The sequence below is a fragment of the Sus scrofa genome, chromosome 15 (assembly GCF_054392235.1).
Source record: "Sus scrofa isolate SSC_HxYL_T2T_F1_AM1 chromosome 15, Sscrofa_HxYL_maternal_Yorkshire_Landrace_v2.0, whole genome shotgun sequence".
NCBI classification, from domain to species: domain Eukaryota; kingdom Metazoa; phylum Chordata; class Mammalia; order Artiodactyla; family Suidae; genus Sus; species Sus scrofa.
This window is the reverse complement of record NC_139397.1, coordinates 108,788,947-108,812,306: the sequence shown is the minus strand read 5'-3', so window position 1 is coordinate 108,812,306 and position 23,360 is coordinate 108,788,947. Positions and strand designations below refer to the sequence as shown.

General features: G+C 36.2%; 1 protein-coding gene across 22 annotated transcripts in view; it reads right to left on the bottom strand.

The window, feature by feature from the left end:
• PMS1 (PMS1 homolog 1, mismatch repair system component) overlaps window positions 1–23,360 on the bottom strand; it is a 249,331-nt gene that overhangs the window by 148,506 nt on the left and 77,465 nt on the right. For 15 of the 22 annotated variants that reach the window (XR_014829390.1, XR_014829386.1, XR_014829389.1 and 12 more), the window contains 4 exons: window positions 13,736–13,852; window positions 7,224–7,346; window positions 6,534–6,677; window positions 5,513–6,378 (listed from right to left, as the gene is read on the bottom strand). Coding sequence is in view for 14 of the 22 variants with exons in the window: in XM_084999203.1 (XP_084855329.1) it covers window positions 5,513–6,378; window positions 6,534–6,677; window positions 7,224–7,346; window positions 13,736–13,852 (1,250 nt within the window). In the remaining 8 variants the exon portion in view is untranslated. Of the gene's footprint in view, window positions 1–5,512; window positions 6,379–6,533; window positions 6,678–7,223; window positions 7,347–13,735; window positions 13,853–19,665; window positions 19,723–23,360 lie in introns of all 22 variants that reach the window. The other 7 variants (XR_014829384.1, XR_014829383.1, XM_021075390.2 and 4 more) reach the window with 1 other exon arrangement.

Sequence of the window (23,360 nt, the reverse complement as noted above, 5' to 3'; positions counted from 1 at the left end):
ATGACAGGATTAAATTTGTAATGATTTTACAGCTAAATGTTAATTTTTTCAGTTATTTGCTATTCACTTTTAGAGTTAGCAATGAAAAAATAAATTCAAGTAAACTGAACACAACTAAACTATCTAATTCAATTTCAAAGGTACAAGATAATGGACCTTTTAAAATTATACTGGGTAAAAAGTTAAGCGGGCTTTTCTTTTTGGTTAATAATCAGAGCAAAATGAAACTTCTAGGGCCAAGTATAGTTTGGCATAGTGGTTATATCAACTCTTCTCTAGAAAATTGAGATGCCTAGGTCCCACCCTCAGAGCTTTTAACTTTCCACACCTGAGGTTGGGCAGTGCTTATTTATTTATGTATTTGTTTGTTTTTTTGCTTTTCAGGGCTATACCCACAGCATATGGAAGGCTAAGGGTCGAATTGGAGGTGCAGCTGCTGACCTATGCCACAGCAACAGCAATGCCAGATCTGAACCATGTCTGCAACCTATACTGCAGCTCAAGGCAATGCCAGACCCTTAACCTTCTGAGCAAGGCCAGGGACTGAATCAGCAACCTCGAGGATACTAGCTGGGTTCATTACCACTGAGCCACAGAGGAAATTTCAGGCAGCACTACTTTTAAAGAGCTCCATGGGTGATTCTAAAGTATACCCAGAAGTGAAAACTACCAGTTGTGTTCAGTAAAGTATACTGGTTAAGTGCACAGACCTCAGAGACAGACTGCCTGGCCTGGTCTTGACATTTAGCAGCTTTGTAAACCTATGCAACCACATAACACAACTGTGGCAACACCAGATGCCTAACCTACTGTGTCTCAAGAGAACTCCCTATTTTTAGTGATTTTAAGTAGAAACATGTTCACAGCTACCGCAAATGAAAGTTTAAGTTCACATCAATTGACTGAGATCCCATTGGGAGGACACATGGCCTAAATCTGGTTTCTAATCCACCAGATGAAAGGAGAGCAAGGAGAAAAAAAACAGGAAGATAAAATTGAAAAATGAAAAGTATCCCCTACTGCAAAGGCTATTCTAAGCTCTCGATAGAAAACCCCGATTCTAGGTCTTATTTAAACTCTGAACTTTTCATAATCGGACCTGCCTTCCTCTATCCATTTTTACCACATTCCCCCATAATCCATTCCTCTCAAAGAGGGCATCTCCAGTTCCTCCATATTAGCATTTTCCTTCTAGCTTCTGGGCATCCTCACATGCTGTTCCTTCAATATAGAAAATTCCTTACACCATTCTGATTAATTTCTATTCAGGGAAACATTTCCTGTCTGATAGACATGATTAAGCCCAACTGCTAAATGTTTTCATAACTCTGTATGATCCTTCTATTAAAATTCTATAATTACTATGTTTAGTGTCTTCCTTATTAGACTGCACTTTGATGAGTACTAGTCAGTGTATGTTTTATTTATCACTTATCACTGTATCTAAAATGACTAGCAAGAGTATACAGGACCTTGTACATAGAATGTCCGCAGTAAATATTTCCTAATTGAAGGAAATAAGGAAGGAAAAGAGAAGAGAAGAGAAGGGAGAAAGAAAAGAAAAAAAAAGGAAGAAAAGGGAAGGGAACAGGAAGCAAGAAGAGAAAAAAAAAAGGAAGAAAAGGATATAAAGACTGATTACACATAGAAGAGTCTACTTTCTTATGCCTTAGCACTACTTGTAGAATTTAAGACCTTGGGACAAATTCTAAGATAAAGACTAGAAGACAAATGGTAATTAGTGTGATTCTTGACAGTAATAACATTTTTGCTCTACCTTCTTACTAATCATGATTTTGGATGCAGTCTATCATGTCCCTAGATCCCTGGCTATGGAAGGTTCTAATAGAGCTTTTGATGACATACAGTAAGCCCTCCGATCCCAAGATACCTATGTTTTCTTCATAGGTTTCTTTTCTGGCCTCCAAATTAAATTTAACCTCGAATAAGCAAATAAAAATGTCATTATTTTATATATACATATACATATAAAATCAGATATTAACTCTGATTAACATCATGAACAATTCCTTACTATGTGCCATTCATTTTCTTGTATCATAACACACAGTATCTTATTTAATCCTCATAAAAAGCCAGGAGATATGGTTCACACATTTTTACAAAAAGCTAGCAAAGATAGGAACTAAGGTTAGAACCCAGGTGCAGCTTCAGAGGTCTGCTTTTGACTAACGATGCCTCTTTTGTCTCTACCCTATAGCAATAAGATAAAATTTTGAAATCCAGAATACTGCTTGATGATAAACAAATTTTTAGATGAGACCTATTAACCATAATCCTTGTAACTTAACACCTTGGGCCTTCAAGGAGAAACAATGCTGATATAAAACTGAACTAGGGAGTTCCCGTTGTGGTGCAAAGGAAATTAATCCAACTAGTATCCATGAGGATGCAGGTTCAATCCCTGGCCTTGCTCAGTTGTTTAGGGATCCGGTGTTGCCATGAGTAGATCGCAGTCGCAGCTCGGATCCCAAATTGCTGTGGCATAGGCCAGCAGCTGTAGCTTCAATTCAACCCCTAGCATGGGAATTTCCATATGCTGAGAGTGTGGCCCTAAAGGGGGGGGGGGGACCCTGAAATAATAACTTGCTATTGTGAGGCTGCAAAGGAATAGCTATCTTGAGCTGTTACACTGTCCTTGTTTCCATGAGAACTGAGAACATCTGTACTTTTTTCCTGTTCTCAGGCAACTCTCAATTCATCACCTCCCTGATCAATGGAATTTAACTTCTGTGGGTTTGTTGTATTTAAAACTTAAGTGTACTCATCTTTGGAGTTCCCATTGTGGCGCAGCAGAAATGAATCCAACTAGGAATCATGAGGTAACGGGTTCGATCCCTGGCCTTACTCAGTGGGTTAAGGATCTGGCGTTGCTGTGAGCTGTGGTGTAGGGCGCAGACGTGGCTCGGATCCCGTGTTGCTGTGGCTCTGGCGTAGGCCATGGCTACAGCTCTGATTAGACCCCTAGCCTGTGAACCTCTGTATGCCGTGAGAGCAGCCCTAGAAAAGGCAAAAAGACAAATAAATAAATAAATAAAGTGTATGTGTCATTAGATAAAACTAAAGATAACAATATGTGAAACTTATTTGCATCCTGATTCAAATAAACTTTTCAAAAAAATTGACATTTATGAAATAATTAGAAATTTGAACACTGAATGATGACATTAAAGAATTCATGTTTAGAAAGTTATGAGAACTTTATTATGGTTCTATTTAAAATAAGAGTATCTTTGTCTTTTATAGATATATATTAAAATATTGACGAATTAGATATTACCCTAGGATCTGTTTCAGAATAATAATGATGGAGGGGAAGTGATGTGTGTAAAGACATGAAGTGGAGCTGACCATGAGATGAGGTTTAGTGAAACAGGGTAATAGGTTCACTGTACTGTCTAGTCTACTTTTGTGTATGTTTGAAAAAAGAACAAACACAATAACCATCCCACTTTAAAAAAAAAAGAAGGTGGAGAGAAGTTAACTTATGGAGGTTTTGCCTACTGATGTTAATAGTGGTCTTTATTACTTTAAATTGACAGTGTCTTTTTAGTATTGGGTAAGCTAAGGAAAAAAATGAAAAAAAAAAATTGGTCAAGTATCCATGTAGTTTATCACCAAATAAAAACTTCAGATGTTTGACACAGCACTGAGATGCCTTAGGTAGTATGTGATTGGAAGTATAATTATATTTTTTCATCTTCTGGTGGGCTAGATCACTCAAATCATAATACTTTGTTTTTATACTAAGTACCCTAGGTCAATTAGAAGTACCTACCATATTTTTTTGGAATATTTATTAAGATCATTTGACCTAGGGAGTTCCCGTCCTGGCTCAGCAGAAATAATCTGATTAGTATCCTTAAGGAGGCAGGTTCGATCCCTGGCCTCACTCAGTGGGTTAAGGATCTGGTGTTGCTGTGAGCTATGGTGCTGGCTGGCAGCTGCAGCTCCGATTCAACCCCTAGCCTGGGAACCTCCATATGCCTCGGGTGCAGCCCTAAAAAGAAAAAAACAAAAAACAAAAAAAACAAAAAGAAATCATTTTACCTAAAGGTGGAAGTAATATATAGTAATCTTTTTTTTTTTTTTTTTACTTTTTGCTTTTTAGGGCCACACTCACGGCATATGGAGGTTCCCAGGCCAGGGTTGAATTGGAGCTACAGCGGCCGGCCTACGCCACTGCTGCAGCAACAAAGGATCCAAGCAGTGTCTGTGACCTACACCACAGCTCACAGCAATGCCAGATCCCTAATCTACTAAGCAAGGCCAGGGATCAAACCCGCAACCTCATTCATTTCTGCTGTGCCATGATAGGAACTCCCCAATATACAGTTATTTTATTTTATTTTATTTTATTTTTGTCTTTTCTAGGGCCGCTCCCGCAGCATATGGAGATTCCCAGGCTAGGGGTCTCATTGGAGCTGTAGCCACCAGCCTACGCCAGAGCCACAGCAACTTGGGATGCAAGCTGCGTCTACAACCTACACCACAGCTCACGGCAACCACAGCTCACGGCAACGCTGGATCCTTAACCCACTGAGCGAGGCCAGGGATCGAACCCGCAACCTCATGGTTCCTAGTCGGATTCGTTAACCACTGCGCCACAACGGGAACTCCAAGGAACTCCCCAATATACAGTTATTTTAAACTATAGATAAACAAAGATAGATCAAACCACCTGTTTACCTACCTCACAAAACCCTTCATGGTTTATAAGTTGCCGATAAAAAGATTTTAGAAAAGAGCCTTGAGTTGCACTAAATACGAACAATATTAACATCACTAGATTAAATCTGTAGCAATGTTACAATTTTTGTACTGTTACATTAGAGACTAACTTAAAAAGGGAAGAGTTAGTATCTTTCTTAAAAACACAAATTTTAATTGTTCTAATGTAAACGTTTATAAAGAAAAAGTCCTGTCAAAGGAAGATTAACATAAGAAATAAAAGAAAATGGTAGTTTTAAATTAAGAATGGAAAACTTTTTTTTTTCGTCTTTTGTTCTTTCGAAGCCCGCACCAGCGGCATATGGAGGTTCCCAGGCTAGGGGTCTAAGCAGAGCTGTAGCTGCCGGCCTACGCCACAGCAATGCCAGATCCGAGCCGCATCTGCTACCTACACCACAGCTCACGACAACGCCAGATCCTTAACCCACTGAGCAAGGCCAGGGATCAAACCTGCAACCTCATGGTTCCTAGTCAGATTCGTTTCCCTGCACCACTATGGGAATTCCCAAGAATGGAAAACTTTTAACTATAATCTTAAATCAGAAAGTAAAGCGTTTACCAAAACAAACAAAAAAGCCTCATAAAAACCTCTAAATTAGGAAAAAAAGTAATGGCAAAAAAGGTACTCTAGTGAAGCCGAAAGTTATTTTCCATTTCGCTTTTCCATAAATAAGAAGTTTAAAAAATTTTTTGAACCCAATAAGTCACATAGAATGGAAATACGTGAGAATCAGGCCACATGAAAACTCTGGAAACTTACTTTACTTTTTCCTCTTCACTCAATGTCTTCCACAGTTCTTCAATTTGTGCTGTAGCATCTTCCAAACTAGTCTTGGAATTTTCTGTGAGAAACTGAGCACGATGATCTTGAACAAAAAGGGCTCTTGCTGACATGGGTTTCTTGATTACTCGATTGCTAATTAAATCATAAGCTGTAAGCTGTCCAGATTTGTTATCTATCACATTTGATTTTTTGTCACAGAAACTTTCACTGAGATTCTTTTGCTCAGGACTTGAATTATTATTATTGCTTACTTTACATGCTAAACTTTCTTGAGGCATTAAAATTTTCACAGGTTCAATGTTTTCTCCTCTTGAATTTTTAAGTACATTTCCCTTACTCCAGTCATCTGCACAAATTTCCAAAGACTTCTCAAGGACTGCTTCTTCCTCATTTTCCTCTATATGATCTTTATTGGCATTTTCTGATTGGGCATGCTCAACAGAATCCACAAGACGAGTTTCACTATATTCCTTTTGGGTGTTTTCACATGGTAAATTATTCATTGGGATCTCCTGAGAAGTGTTCTTATCAATGCTAGAATTTTCACTATTAAAATGATCACCAAAATGGTCAGCAACATGTATCTGAGGATCTACACAAAAATCAGTGTTGTTCCCAGATTTATCATCATGCACATCATTTTGGAAAAGAATGGCTGAAGTATCAACATTTGGATAATTATTTCCACATGTTTCCATAAAAAGCACATCTGTTTCTGTTGCTTTATTAACAACCGTGTCAGCTGAGGAAACATCTGTTTTATCACTTTCATAAGAATTTGTACTAGGTAGTGATCCATAACAAGTCGTCATCAGATTTTCAAGAGCAATTAAAACAGACTCCTAAAAATACAAATTAACAAATGTTAGGGAAAATTATGAAAATAACATAAAAAAATACGCAAATAAGCAAATCTCTAATTTCACGTGAAAATGGTTAAGACTAAGTTAGTCTGTAAGTAGCATAAATACAAAAAAAATTATCTGAGAAAGGTTACCTTATTCTGTAATAATACTTGACTTTTATCTGGTGTTAAATTCACATCCACATCAACTGTAGGAACATCAATTTTCAGAAAGAAAATGGGATACAACCGAGTAGTTTCCTTTAGGCATTTCAGATTGTAATAATGTCGGATAAGCTAGGAATTAATGTAATGAATAAAAGACAGAAAAGGTGACATAAATAAAGACAGTATTGCCATCCTTAAAATACCACCAAAAGAAGCATATTCAGTTGAGAAACTGAGTGTATGTAACTGCTCATGAGGAAAAGCAGTATCTAAAGAGTAATATTCATTTAGAAGGCTTGAACTTATATGAAGCATGTCATTAAGAAGTATAAAAATCCAATGCAACTGACTTCATGGTTAAAAGATCATAGTCTCATGGATGTTTTGAAAGTACTGGGTTCAAATTCTATTTCCGTTACTTCCTGGCTATGCGGTCTAAGATAGTTATTAATATTTTGGTTTCTTTGCTATAAATAAAGATAATAATTCATAATAGAATTTCTGTAAAGAGTAACATGTAAGGTACCTAGCACAATGCTTCATAAATGGTATTTATCTTTTTGTCCTTTTCTTTATTTTAGAAACAATTCTTAGAAGTAGTCCATATAATAAGCTGACAAATAACAGAGTTTTTATTTCTGATCCAAGTGATAACATTTTTCTGAAAAAGATTACCTTTAATATGTCTTTTTGGTGTACTGGTCGACTGTTTATAAAGATGAAACTCCTTTCTGGGGTTGAAAGACTTGTGACAGAGTGGTCTGCATTATGTTTTGGAAGAAATCCACTTAGATAAATCTATAATTGTAATAAATAATTATAGAATTAATATGCAATATAAACAAAAGATGTGATTCCATGGGTCTGGCTATATACGATACATTAAAAGGTATTGAAAAACCAAACAAATGAATTTTCATTTTAAGGTCTAAAGAGCCATATACTTCTAATAACCATGACCTGCACACTAATCTTAAATAAATTACTAAAGCATGTTAAATTGTGTAAGCAACCTTTAACTCTCCCATTTTGCAACTCTATTTTAAGGAGAAATTGGCATTCATGAAAGTTTCATGAATGGGCATGTATCTTATTGTCATAGGACATACAGCATAAATATTGTTCTGTTCAACCCTACCTTCTTCCTATGTTTTAAAAATTTCCTTCCTCATATTGTGAATTTCCTCTGGCTATCTGTCCTTTTCTTTTAAGCCACCTTTTTCTATAAGGAAGTAGCTGTTTCTATCTTTATTCTAAGTATGGTATGAAGTCAGTCTCACTGGATTTTCATTCCTGAGGGGGGGAAAAAATCTTTTACTCTTTGACACATGTCAGTGTGGTACTTTTTCTTCATTTTTGTTTAAAGAACTTTTCTACAAACAAACCGATTATTTTAATGCTGTTTTTCTCTATGTTACAAATATATGAAAAGGAAAGAGAAAATAAAGAAGGATCTCAGAAAAAAATACCAGAGTAAAGAGAGAGATTTAGGGCATAGAAGGCAAGGAAAATGCTCGTATTTTTTATTTTTAAAGGTAATAGAGAGAATTGTTAGGAAGATAGGATAGAGCTAGATTGACATGATTTAAATCCCAGCTCCACTACTAGTGTGATCTTGTTAAATTATTTAAAATACAGGCCTGTAAGAATCTCTTATCTATATAGGCCTGTAAGAATCTCTTATCTGAAACAAATGGAATCAGATCTTTTATTAATCTGTTAAGAAACACTAATAGTAAAATGCCAGCTTGGGTTTATCAAAGCAAGAATGTCAGTGGGGGTGCTATTTTTAGTTAAGCAGAAACCATGAGGCTCCTTACAAACATAGCCTGTAGGCTGCCACCTATGTCCATGGCAATCCTTGCCCCTGGAAATAAGTGTTTAAGGAGATGCATTACCAGTTTTAGAACACTAAGTGCATTATTGTCACAGGGCCAAACTGTGCCAATTAAAAAATTAATACATAAAGCTGGATAATCCATTACAAAATGATACTACTTAATTAACTGTAAAACTTCACAACATCTATAAATGTTGTGTAATTTACCAAGTAACATGAGATCCTTCTTAAAGCACCTGTTGAGCATCAGGGAGAGCCTGTTCAGCCTCTAAAAGACTTATTAGGCTTGACGATAAAAACAAAAAGTCCAGACTAGGTAAGAAGAAAGATTAAAATGAAGAAAAAATTGATAATATTGCTAGTGTTTTCCTTCCACACCATCTTAGCTGGCCAATGAATAATTACTACTACTTCCAAACACTGAGCTTTAAAAATGGTTTAAGATAATCTTAAGAAGCAACTATGTTATATAGAAAAGTAAAATCAAATAGTAAAGGCTTGTAAAATGCTATAAAAAATGATAATCAGACTAGTTTATGGGGAAAAAAGTCTTTAAGAGGCCAAATCAGTGCAACAAAATAAAAAATTAGATTTTATAAAATTCTATACCCAAGTATTCCTCAACTAAAAAGCAAAACAAAAATTAAAGAAAAAAATATAGGAGTTCCCGTCATGGCTCAATGGAAACAAATCTGACTAGCATCCATGAGGACGCAGGTTCAATCCCTGGCCTCACTCAGTGGGTTGAGGATCCGGTGTTGCTGTGACGTAGGCCGCAGATGCAGCTCAATCCCAAGTTGCTGTGGCCGTGGCTTGGGACAGCAGTTACAGCTCTAATTGGACCCCTAGCCTGGGAACCTCCATATGCCACAGGTGCAACCCTAAAAAGACAACACACACACAAAAAGAAAAAATATAAACAAACAGTTCTCCCCTGATTGTTCTTCAACTATGGATCCCTCTCTTCTTCCTCTTTGGTTTGACTTCCTGATTTCTCTCAGCCTATAATATGAAAGTCCCCCTTAGTTCCATCATCAGACCCTTTTTTCTTGCTCTGTATTCTCAGAGTAATTTCATCCCATCTATACATACACACCAGTGATGCTAAGACAGAGACATAGAGGCCCTATTTCTTTCATCCCCCAATGCTTACTATTTTTAACTAGACGTCAAAAAAAAAAAAAAAACAAAAAAAACCCTTCTCAATCTCACCACATTACAAACTTGATAAAATATTCCATCCTGGAGTTCCCACCGTGGCACACTGAAAACAAATCCAACTAGTATCCATGAGGACCTGGGTTCGATCCCTGGCCTCACTCAGTGGGTTGGGGATTTGGCATTGCCATGAGCTGTGGTGCAGGTCAAAGATGCAGCTTGGATCTGGCATTGCTGTGGCTGTGGCCAGCAGCTGCAGCTCGGATTCGACCCCTAGCTTGAGAACTTCCATATGCCACGGCTGCAGCCCTGAAAAAAAAAAAAGCAAAAAAACCGCCTCATCTTATGTCTACCTCAATGTCCAATTAGCTTCTCCTGTATTCCTTTACCATGATAAAGTGCTCTGCCCCATCCAATCTGTCAAACCATCTCCCCTCCTCTACTCTGATTCTGTTGAAGTAACCTTTATTTTCCCTTTTTTTAACAAACCACTCTCTCCTCTTTCAGGAAACTTCTAGAACTCAGTGGAGCTATGTTTCTAAAGTAAAAAGTTTAGTACTTCTGATCAGGTTAATGGAATAAATTCACAGAGAAATTCCCCTCTCTCCCATCCCAAATGCAAACACATATAGCAGTGATGGATCAAATCAGTTTTTACAAAAATTTTAAATGACCTAACCATTCAATAACAAGACAAGGGAGTTCCTGCTGTGGCGTGGTGGGTTAAGAATCCGACTGCAGTGGCTTGGTTTGCTGCAGAGGCAAGGATTTGATCCCCTACCCAGCACAGTGTGTTAAAAGATCCAGTGTTGCTGCAGCTGTGGTGTAGGTTGCACATGGGGCTCGGATTCAACCTTTGGCTTGGGAACTTCCATAGGCTATGGGTATGGCCATAAAAATAAAGCAAAAATCAAAAAAAAAAAAAAAAAAAAGACAAACATAAAGGTGTTGTGAATGCAAAACGTAACAGGGAGTGATGGCTGAAATCAAAAGCCCTAATGTGCTCTATGATCAGAAACCAGCTGTATCAGGGAAAAAAAATGTAATGATGTGTGGTGATGAATGTAACTACTGTGGCGATCATCTCACAATGTGTACATATAACAAATCATAATGCTGAATACCTGAAACTAATATGTCAATTATATCTCAGTTAAATAAGGGAAAAAGAAACCAACTGATCAGTGGGAAATCAAATTCTAGTATGGAAAAAGGAACCCAAAACACATATAAGCAAGGGATTAAAATCAGTTTTTCCCTTTGAAATGGGCAAATCCCTCCCAAGTCAGCTAGGAAGAGGGGTCTGTAAAATCCTGGCAAGATGAAAGGCATTAACTACTAATATTAATACCTGGTTTTGATATTGGCCAAACCATGGAAGGGAGGGAAAAATGGGAGGGGAAAAACAAAGCAACAAAATCAATAAATCTTCATTCAAGATGATTTTGCAAATTAAAATTTCAAAGCATATAAAATAGCACAGAATGAGAGAATACTCTCTCAGGAAAGTAGAGCAATAAGAAAATGGCATTGAAATTATTAAGTATACCATTCTTTTAGAAGAGCAAATAAAAAAAAATCTATTACATGGGAGTTCCCGTCGTGGCGCAGTGGTTAACGAATCTGACTAGGAACCATGAGGTTGCGGGTTCGATCCCTGCCCTTGCTCAGTGGGTTAACGATCCGGCGTTGCCGTGAGCTGTGGTGTAGGTTGCAGACGTGGCTCGGATCCCGCATTGTTGTGGCTCTGGCGTAGGCCGGTGGCTACAGCTCCGATTCAACCCCTAGCCTGGGAACCTCCATATGCCGTGGGAGCGGCCCAAGAAATAGCAACAATAACAACAACAACAAAAAAGACAAAAGACAAAAAAAAAGAAAAAAAAATCTATTACATTAAAAAAAAAACCCCAGAAGATAAAAAAATCAAAATTAGTAGCTCTAAATCAAGTTTAGAAGAAATAATACAAAAACAGTATCGTTTTGGGGAAAAAAAAATCAGGCAGCACTGAGGAATTCACTCAGAACTTAGTATGGATTAATGCAGAGATATCAAAGGGAAGAGATGACAAAAAAAAAAATTAAAAAACCCCCCAAAACTTGAGGAGTTCCATCAAGCCAACAAGCCACACTGGGAGACCACCTAAGAAATGCCACCTCAGCAGTGGTACAGATGGGATCACCATCCATAATTAGGATTTCTCCTAGGTGGAGATGCTATAGAGAAGAAACGTTACCCCCCCCCAACATTATGCAAAGAGATGTTATAAAGATTTTCTGCACCCAAGGCTCCCAAAGGCTTATGCATCTGCCATCCCAGTCCAGTGAAGGGCCGTGGTGGCCAAGTTTCACAACTTGAACATATGCAATAAGGATAAAAGTGAGGTGAGAGGGGCAACCATTAACAGTAGGCAAACAACTTAAGACTGCTTTTGGCTAGGAATAAGGGGTCAAAGGAACTCTGAAAGCCCAGAAAACATGGAGTGGTGATGGGTAGCTGGTGGCAGGATAAATACAATACCCATTTAGATATTTAGTGCATGAACAAAAGAGGAATTTGGTTAGATGATCATTCTTACCAGAGAGATACTCAAGTCTGTCATTCTGACACCCATCAAAGTGGAACTATTCAGCAACACATGGTTTCCAAATTCCCCCAATCCCCATGCGAGAATAACCATGTGAAGGTACAGCAAAGTTTTGGTATCTGTGATAGATTACCAACAGCCCTTGCATAATTCTATCTCAAGATAAAATTTAAAAATCAAGGAACATGCATAGATCTAGCAACATATCTCAATACAGATTAGAGGAAAAAATTTTCAACTGCAGGACTGACTCATGTAATAGTCCCAATCACTCACACATCATAGCTGACCAAGGTCTACATCAGTGCTTTTCCTACCTGAATGTGCATTTTGGAGATCTTGTTAAAATGCATATTCTGATTCAGTATGTCTGGGAAGAGATCTGAAATTCTTCAACTAACAAGCTTTTAAGTAATGCCAATGCTGCTGGTCTTCAGGCCAAACTATGACAGAACCTCTAGAGCACAACACCACAGCTGTCAGGTCTGGATCTCCTGTCTCTTGTTACCAGCATAAGCAATCAAGCTCCATGAAGCCACAGGCAATCCAGGGGAATTTAGACAGTATCCTCCGTATCCCAACTTAGCCACCATGACCAGCCGTCGTCCAAGGTGGCACTAGTGTCTAAACTATTACAACAACTATGAAGGGAGTTCTGAAAAACAGAACCCTTGTCAGATGACGACCAGTAAGGCCGGCCTGAATTGTTCCTCAGGCAGAGAGAACTCTTAACACATTAATAGAGCACACACTCCCATCCAAGACTCTAGTAAAAAGATAATAATTAAAAACTCAATACTGCAGGAGTTCTCTTTTGGCACAGTAGGTCAATGAAGTGGCTTGGGTTGCTGCCATGGCATGGGTTTGATCCCTTGGCTGTGAACTTCCATATGCCACAGGTGTAGCCAAAAAAAAAAAATAATAATAATAATAATTCAATACTGCAAAAAAGAATAGGAGGGGAGGTAGTAGCAGAAAAGAGAATCCAACAAATTATGAAAAAAGAGAAAAGGAGACCAGAGAAGTCATAATAAAATATACGTAATATTAAGTTTTTAATTTTTATAATCAATCTTCAAAGAAAAGATAGTTACATAAGAAAATAGATTATTACAAGTGATAACATGAAAGTGGAGCTGACATGACTGAGAGAGGGAAGAGTAAGTAAAAGCAAGAGTGAGAGTGCTAATAACTTCGTCCAGTATTATAGAGGCTCAAGAACACTGAAGCTGACAGATCAAGAAAAGCTGGAATACATTTTTAGGATGGGGAAGGGAAAACAAAGATAAGAGAGCTCAACTCCTTTTCTTTTATTATGGAAAGTAAACAGACAAAGATTCTAAATTGAAAAATCACTAAAAAATTTAATGGATGTACTACTTAAAAAATTTAAAAACAATAAATAGAAGAGATAAAAATAGGAAGTAAGGCAGGGGAATGAGGTTTAATATTGAGGTCTGTAAGTTTCTTCTTTTTAACCTTATATACACACTTAATTAAAATTTTAAAAGAAAAAATTCTTGCCACCCCAATCCCACAAAAAGGAAATAATTTAACAGTTTCATTGGTAAATGAGAATTATAAAAGACAATTCTGGTGTATACCTGAGATTCTTCAGAGTGGTACTGAAAGGCTTCCATATTCCCCATAACAGCAGTCCCCAGAACAGACATGAGAGCCATTTTATGATCTGATACTCTAGTTTTCTGCCAAATAATTGCCTATAGACAAAATGACAGACAACTTTTAACACAGATGGACTTAGTAAACACAAGTACTTACACAATTTATTTCTACATTTAGCATTCATCCTGAGCTTATATTTTCAGCAACATTTATAACAGATGTACAGGCTATAATGTCTGATAGAACTCTGGTTCAGAATTTTAGGAGCTGCATATGCTACAGCGTAGAATCTATTTTAACGTCCCTTAAGCTCAATTCTCTTCTTTCTACAAGATGGCTGAGAATATTTATCTCCCAGAGTTGTTGAAAGATGAAAATACATAATGTAGGCAAACACAAAGGCCAGTGCCAGGCATAACAGTTTCATTAAATATTAATTCTCTCCCCTCTTTTAACCCTAAACTTCCGAAGATATTCTTCAGAGTATACTGACATTAAGTAACAACTCCAAGTGTTACTACTTGATTGACGATAACATCTATAAGATTTCTATAATCAAACTGGTATAAAAATTTCAGATAATGCATGCTCTTTATAATTACTTCTTTTTTTTTTTTTTTTTTTTTTTTTTGCTTTTTAGGGCTGCACTCTTGGCATATGGAGGTTCCCAGGCTAGGGGTCTAATCAGAGCTACAGCTGCTGGCCTATACCACAGCAACGCAGGATCCGAGTCACATTTGCAACAACCACAGCTCATGGTAATGCTGGATCCCTAATCCACTGATAGAGGCTTGGGATCAAACCCGCAACCTCATGGTTCCTAGGCGGATTTGTTTCCCCTGCATTGCAACAGGAACTTCTCCTTACAGTTACTTTTATAATTACCTTTCATACACAGAGAACTTACAAAAAGCTAACTGAACCTCATAGACATCAAAATTGAATAATAAATTGGATTTTTTTTTTCCACTGCAAGTATGTAGTAGAGAAGTTTAAGAGAATCATGGTTCAGAGAGACTGCACCAAAGTTTGGCTGTGAAGTGTATGATCAGGTATGACATACTGAAATTTTATTTAGCTAACAAGGTTCAAATAGAATCAAATCTCTTGAGAAACCATCAATACAGACACAATTTATTCATTTAACATATATTCACTTAGTACCTTCTAATCCTAAAACACATGTGTAAAGTGCTTAGGAGAAAAAGCAACATCAACATTCAAGAGGTAGGCAGAGGAAGAAGAGGTGAATAAAAAGGACTGGCCACAGAGGCAAGAAGAGCCATGGGACAGTCTGGTGCATAGAACAAGGATGCTTTTTAAGAAGTAGTCATGTGTGACCAAGTTACTCAATATTTAGTGTAACAGGAGAACATTTATCTATTCCCAGGGTTTTACTAACAGTAATCAAATATGAATTAGGACTTATGGAGAACTTACTAGGCAAAACTATTCTAGAAACTGTTAATTTTCACAACCATTTCAGGCAGGTATTACTTCATTTCGCAGATGAGGAGAGTAGGCTCAGAGATTGATTTACTCAAAGAAACAGAGATAGGTCATGAATCAGGATTTATACCCTAACCTTCCTGACTCCAATTTTTTACTTTGCTAATCTCTCTCTCTTCTCTAGTCAAAGACAGTAATAAACTAGAACCAACTTCAGACCATAACTGGGAATTCTCAGATGGTGTCTCTGATAAATGCATTTTCATATGTGATCATGTGACAGGTTATGAAATCTCCAGTTGCCTAAGGGAATGAATACATTCTCAAAACAAAATTATTTTAAAAATTCATTTAAAGTTAAATAATGTACCTTTAGAAACAGGGTACGTTTCTAAATGGAAGATAGAAAATAGGTGACCAAGGTTCTTTCCACTTTCTATAAACAGATACTGATAAAATGACTCCTACCAAAAAGTTGCAGATGATACTGACAGCAGCAAGGCTCTTTAAAAGATCACTCTGAATGACACTGGTTCCTAGTTATTGTTTTTTTTCCCTTTTAAAGTAGATTTTGAGCCATTTTTAAAACATCTCTGAACAAATTTCAGCATAGATACAATTTTAATGTAATGCTTTTGAATTCCGATTATTAAACATAATATGTATCAAGGTAGAAATCATGTTAAGATATTAGGGTGCTTCATTTCATCAGTGTCCAGGTTAAGACAGTGATCAATTAGACTGACTGGATTCACAAGTAAAACTGTGCAGAATTCCTTTTATTTTATTTTTTTTTTTGGTACACACTAGAAATTTTAGAGGCATAAAAACTATCTCAAGTGTTTTCAGGTTAAAACATGTGATTTCAAGTGATTTGAGAATTTGGACACTGAAACTTAAAAGCTCAATCTTCACATATTTATGGGCAAAATTCCAAAGTGATATTTATCAAATAAAGAAGTTTTAATGTTCTTACTAATAGCTATATAACCTATACTTCTGTATGTTATAAAGCATTTAATCCTTTTTGCACTGAGAGCTGCAGTGCAAAAAAATCTATATAAACACAGCCTTCCTGAAAGATTCCAAAAGCACTAGTCCGCTCAACATGCCTATACACATCAAAGTTCTGAGGTCCCATCACAGAGAAGAGAGTAATGGGTTACAAAGACATACAAGGAAAAAAATGATCGGAATCCTTGCCCTTAGAAAGAGTAAAAACTGGCTGAATTAGAATGCTGGTACCTGGTACCAATAGGATAATTAAGTACACACAAATATTTAGTTGATAATGAGCAATAATTTTTTTAATCATTTTTTTCAGCTGTGAGGTGTAATTGACAAAAATCATATTTAAGGCATACAATGTGTTTCACATAACTTCAAACATGTGTAATGAGTATCGTAATCGAACTAATTAGCATTCATTACCTCACATAGTTACCATTTTTTTGTTTTGTTTTGTTTTTCCATTCCACCACCTCCCCCTCCGGTAACCACCTGTTTATTCTGAGTCTATGTTTTGTTATATTTGTTCATTTGTTTTGTTTTTTACATTCCACATATAAGTGAAATCGTACTATACTACTTTTTCTGACTTACTTCATTTAGCATAAATACCCTCTAGGTGCATCCATGTTATCAAAAATGGCAAAATTTCATTCTCCTTTGAGCATGAAAAATATTTCATTGTATATAAATATACCACATCTTCTTTATTCATTCACTGCTGATGGGCACGTAGGTTGCTTCCATGTCTTGGCTATTGTAAATAATGCTGCAATGAACATAGGAATGTACATATCTTTTTGAATTAGTGTTTTCATTTTCTTCAGAAAAACACCCAGAAGTGGAATTGCTAGACTGTATCATAGCTCTTTTATTTTTTAAAGAACCTCCATACTATTTTCTATAGTGGCTGCATTAATTTAACACTCCCACCAAGGAGCTCCTTGTTCTTCGCAGCCTCACCAACACTTATTTCCTTTTTCTTTTCCTTTTACGGCTGTACCTGAAGCATAGGGAAGTTCCCAGGCTAGGGGCTGAACTGGAGCTGCAGGTGCCAGCCACAGTGAGTCACGTCTGTGATCTAAAACAGAGCTCACAGCAACACCAGATTCTTAACCCACCCATTCTTAACCCACTCAGGGATCAAACCTGCATCCTCATGGATACTAGCTGGGTTCATTTCTGGGCTCTCTATGATCCCTATTAATCTATTTGTCTGTTTTTGTGCCAGTATCATACTGTTTTGATTACTGTAGCCTTGTAGTCTGAAGTCAGGGAGCACGATACCTCCAGCTTTGTTCTCTCTTAAGATTGTTTTGGTTATTTTGGGTCTTCCATAGTTCCATACAAATTTTGGAATTATTTCTGTGAAAAACGCCATTTGTATTTTGATAGAGATTGCACTGAATCTGCAAACTGCCTTGGGAAGTAGGGTCATTTTAACAATATTAATTTCTTCTAGACCATGAGCATATCCTTCCATTTGTTTGTGTTGTCTTCAGTTTCTTTCATCAATGTCTTATAATTTTCTGCATACAAGTCTTTTACTTCCTTGGTTAGATTTATTTCTATGTAATCTTTTTGATGCAATTGTAAACAGAGTTGTTCACTTAAATTTCTCTTTCTGAAAGTTCATTGTTAATGTATAGAAATGCAACAATCCTGTACATTAATTTTGTATCTTATAATTTAACTGAATCCATTTATTAGTTTTAATAGTTTTCTGGTGGCATCTTTAGGATTTTCTATATATAATATCACATCATACGCAAAGAGTGAAAATTTTACTGCTTCCTTTCCACTTTGGATTCTTTTTATTTCTTTTTCTTATCTGCTGTAGCTAGGACTTCCGATAATATGTTGAATAAAGTTGGTAAGAGTGGGAAATCTTGTTCTGTTTATGATCTTAGAGGAAAAGCTTTCAGTTTTTCACCTTTGAATACAATGTTAGCTGTGGGCTTGTCATTTATGGCTTTTATTATTTTGAGGTATGTTTCCTCTATACCTACTTTGTTAAGAGTTTTTTTTTTAAACCATAAATGGATATTGAATTTTGTCTAAAGCTTCTTCTGCATCTATCAAGATGATCATGTGACTTTTGTTCTTTAATTCGTTAATGTGGTACATCACGATGACTGATGTGTAGATACTGAACCATTCTTACATCCCTAAGATAAATCACACCTGACTGTGGTGTCTGATCCTTTTAATGTATTGCTGAATTTGGTTTGCTAATATTTTGTTGAAGACTTTTGTATCTTTGTCCATCAGCAATATTGCCCTGTAATTTTCTTTTTTTCTAGTGCCTTTGTCTGGTTTTGGTAACAGGGTGATGCTGGCCTATAGAAAGAGTTTGCAAGCATTCCTTTGATTTTTTGGAATGTTTTGAGAAGGACAGGTGTTAATTCTCCCTCAAATGTTTATTAAAATTCAATCATGAAGTTGGGAAGCTGGCTGGTCCTGGATTTGGTTTGTGGTAACTCATTCCTGTTTTAATGGCTAAATAATGTTCCCCTATATGGATATACATTTGAAGTATCATTGTATTTTATGAAGGACATATGGGTTATTTCAACTTTTTGGCTATTAAGAATGACGCTGCTATAAATGTTCATGTATATGTTTCTGCGTGAAATTCATTTTTATTTCTCTTGTGTATATACCAAGAAGTGAAGGAGCTGAGTAAAATGGTAACTGTTTTTTTTTTTTTTTTGAGGAAGTGCTAGACTATAATCTTTGCATTTCTTCTGCACCTATTTGTGTTTACGTGTATGTGTAAGAGAGAGAGAGAATGTGAGTGTGTAAATATAAAAAGTGAGTGATGGTTTTGCTATTATGGATGTTATTTTAAGCCAGCCAGTCGCTGGTGATTTAAGGAACAGAGGGTAGGTTAAGGTTCTGAAGAATCTGCAACTATAATTAAATGTTACTGCTTCATACTTTATATATAAATTACTTTTAACAAGGAATAGTTGAGGAATAAAAACTTATTCTCAAAAAGTTTATCTCTTTAAAAACCATAATTTCAAGACATGCATGCACCCCAATGTTCACTGTAGCATCATTTACAAAGACATGGAAGCAACCCGGATGTCCATCAAAAGAGGAATAGATAAAAAAGATGTGATACATATATACAAAGGAATATTACTCAGGTATAAAAAAGAATGAAACAATGTCATTTGCAGTAACATGGCCAGACCTAGAAGTTATCATACTAAGTGAATTTAAGTCAGACAAACAAATATCATATGACATCACTAATATGTGGAATCTAGTAAAAATGGTACAAAAGAACTTATTCACAAAACTCTGAGAAACAGAGTCGAAGCTTTCAAAATCAATCTTATGGTTACCAAAGGGAATAAGTAAGAGGGAGGGATAAATTGGGAGGCTGGGACTGACATATACACACTATTATACATGGAATGGATGAGTAACAAGGACCTACTGTATAGCACAGGGAAATCTTCTCAATACTCTGTAGTGACATACATGGGAAAAGAATCTGAAAAGGAATAGATATACGTATATGTATAACTGATTAACTTTGCTGTACAGCTGAAACTAACATAACATTGTAAGTTGACTACATTCCAATAAAATTTTTTTAAAAAGTTTAAACATCAAAAAAAGAAAAAAGGGAGTTTCCATCGTGGTGCAGCGGAAACGAATCTGACTGGGAACCATGAGGTTGCAGGTTTGATCGCTGGCCTTGCTCAGTGGGTTAAGGATCCGCCATTGCCGTGAGCGGTGGTGTAGGGCGCAGACGTGGCTTGGATCTGGTGTTACTGCTGCTGTGGTGTTGCTGCCGGCAACAGCTCTGATTAGACCCCTAGCCTGGGAACTTCCGTATGCTGCGGGAGAAGCCCTGGGAAAAAAAAAAAGAAAGAAAAAGCTAAAAAAAAAATTTCTCTCTTTAAAACCATGCTAGCTCTCTGATTCATAGTGGATATATCAATTTGTTTATTTTAGTTTTTATATAGAGTGATGCCTCAGATATAATCTTAGCTACTGATTAATGCAAAGGTGCTATTTCACTGCCTGACCTGCTAAGAGCTAGTATATAATTATAAAAAGATCACTTGAAGAAACGGGTTCTAAAAAAGCTGAGAAACATGAGAACCTCTGAATGTAAATTTTTTTTTTTTTTTTAAGTAAATATTGCAGAGTTCCTGTTATGGTTTAGCAGGTTACAAACCTGACTAGTATCCATGAGGATGCAGGTTTGATCAGTGGGTTAAGGATCTGACGCTGCTGTGAGCTGTGCTATAGGTCGCAGACACAGCTCCAATCCTGCACTGCTGTGGCTCAGGCTGGCACCAGCAGCTCCAATTTGACTCCAAGCCTGGGAACTTTCAAATGCTGCAGGTAGGGCCCTAAAAAAAAAAGGGGGGGGGGCAATAAATAAATAAATAAATAAAAATAAAGTAAGTATTGCTAGTATTTCTAGAGCATTATTTCACATCAGGCAATTATTGCATTAGATCAAGGGTTTGATGTAGGAGCATTTTCTAAGTAGTTACAGTTGGGCTAGACAAACAAGAAACAGTTCTGCCAAAAAATTAAATCTTTGCTATTATTTAGGCAAGTAAGATTCATTTTCAAAAAAGGATCCATTAAAAACCTAAATAAAATGCAGTAATTAAAAATTCAAGAGTATGACTGAGTCACTTTACAGCAGAAATTGGCACAACATTGTGAATCAACTTTAATAAAAAAGAAAAAAATTTCTAGGTACTGAATTTTTTAATGCCACATTTTCTACACCAAGTAGTTTTTATTTTGCTTTCCCCATCATTTCATCAATCTTGTATTATTTCCTAAAATAGAGATTTTCTTTGCACTTCCTGAAGTTTTTCATATATTTTGCCCTTAGACTGAAAGCTTAACATGTGCTAAAAATAGATACAAATACCCCCATATGTTTTCTATCTAGGTCACACAAAGTTGGAGCATCTGGATGTGCCAAGTAAGAATCTGACTCTAGTCAGTATGATGACAGTGCAAAAACACCTCAATAAAAAATATATTATTACATGCACACCATGTAATTGATTAAAGTCAGCCAAATATATCTTGCCACTGTTCCTACTTCATTTAACATATACTATGTGAAGAAAATGAAGTTAGATGAGAATATTTAGTATTTAATTAGTAAACCTCAACTGTGAAGGCAACTTGTGATAATGGGAAAAGTGAGGCTGCAAACAGATAATCCACAATTAAAGTTGTAATGCCTGGGCAAAGGCGATTCCCTCTGGAATATGAAGTTAAAAACTATATTTATTGGCCTAGACTGCAACCAAACTTTTCATGCAAATTATTTTCAGAGATGTACTAAGAAATTCATGTTTGAATTTCTTAAAAGTCAGAAGTTTTAACTAATTCCGAGGTCTTACAAGTTAATATAATTGAATCTACATCTATTGCTATCTACTCCTAGACACGTATTTGTACTGAATGGTTCAGGTAACGGTAGGGGCACAAACCCAATAAAAGAAAAGGCAATCTCTTTCCATACTGGCAATATGGTTAACAACATTATCTACAGAAGCTTAAAAAGTTCATTGCTAAATGTTTTGAAATTAGTATAAAATTATGGATTATTCTATCATAATACCAAGAGTATCATTAATGAATATTGTATCCTATTACCATAACGTGCATCAATATGATTTGATTCTTGCTAAATTGTCCTAAAGTTTAAAATTGTTAAAATTTAATTAACACAGTTGTGAATTTAAAACCTTTTACGCTATTTTTACTCTGCTTAAATGTTCTTTATTTTATTTTATTCATGTTTTGGAATACAATATACTTAATTCTTTTTCCCAAGGGTATAAAAAAATTAGCATCAGTAACTTTACCTATGGGAGGGGGGCTTATAAGAACTAGGCAGATTTGTTAGTCAAATCTTATCTACATCAGAAATGTTTTTCTTATCTATACCCTCTTTTATATATTCTGTGCAACTGCCTAGACTACTGAGCCAGCTTCTGTTCAACTATTTGGTGCATTCTCCAACTGTCATGAGAATTATCACAACATTGTTTCCTACTAAAATTCCTTATTTTGTCCCCTTTAATCACTTGACAAGAAGTCTATATTCCCATTAAAGTCCACAAGTCCTTTAGAATCTAGACCCAAGCAACCTTTCCAGCCTCATCTCCTATTTCCCTACACCAGCTTTCTCTGACTTCTCCTGACTCCTTGAAACTTGCATGTGCTTTGAATGGTTCTGCCCACCTAGTCTTTGTCAAGAACCAGTTCTACAGCCACTCTCTTTGAAAATCCTTTTTGAATCCAACCAAAGTTAATAACGGCCTCCAGATTACTCATATTCTAATACTGTTTACAGAAAATCTTTCAGATCAGTCTTTCTGATTAGCTCTTTAATCTCAGACTTGTACATCCTCTCATACTTAACTTTACAAAAAAAGTTATTTCCAAATCAAACTTCTGCTTTATACAATATTTGATTTCAGCTTTTCCTCTTTATTTGAACTGAAGAGAACACCTTATCTACTACACTTTGTTTTCCACAAGACTTTTCTTCTCCAAACTGACTCCTTTTCTCCATAAGTCATTTTAAAGAAGCTACTTCAACCATCTCTTCTTCAATGCAACTTCATCCTCCTATGGTTTTCTGGTTGTTCTTTTTTCAGATCAAGACCAACAATGGATAGAAAATAAGGAAACAAAGGCCTTAACAACAACATACACCAAACAGACTTAATACACATAAATGGAACATTCCAACAGCAGCAGAATACACACTCTTCTCAAGCTCACTTGGATCTTTCTCTAAGACAGATCATATGTTAGGTCACAAAACAAGTCAAACATAAAAAGATCGAAACATACCAAGCACTTTTTCTGATCACAATGAAATGAAACTGAAAATCAATAGCAGAAACCTGGAAATTCACAATATTTGGAAATTAAACAACACATTCTTAAACAACCACTGGGTCAAAGAAGAAATCAAAAATAAAATTATAACAACTTGAGATAAAGGAAAATGAAAACACAACTTAACTTATGAGTACAGCAAAAACAGTACTAAGCAGGGAGTTTGTAAAAATAAACACCTACATTAAAAAAGAAAGACGTCAAATAAACAACCTAACTATACACCTCAGA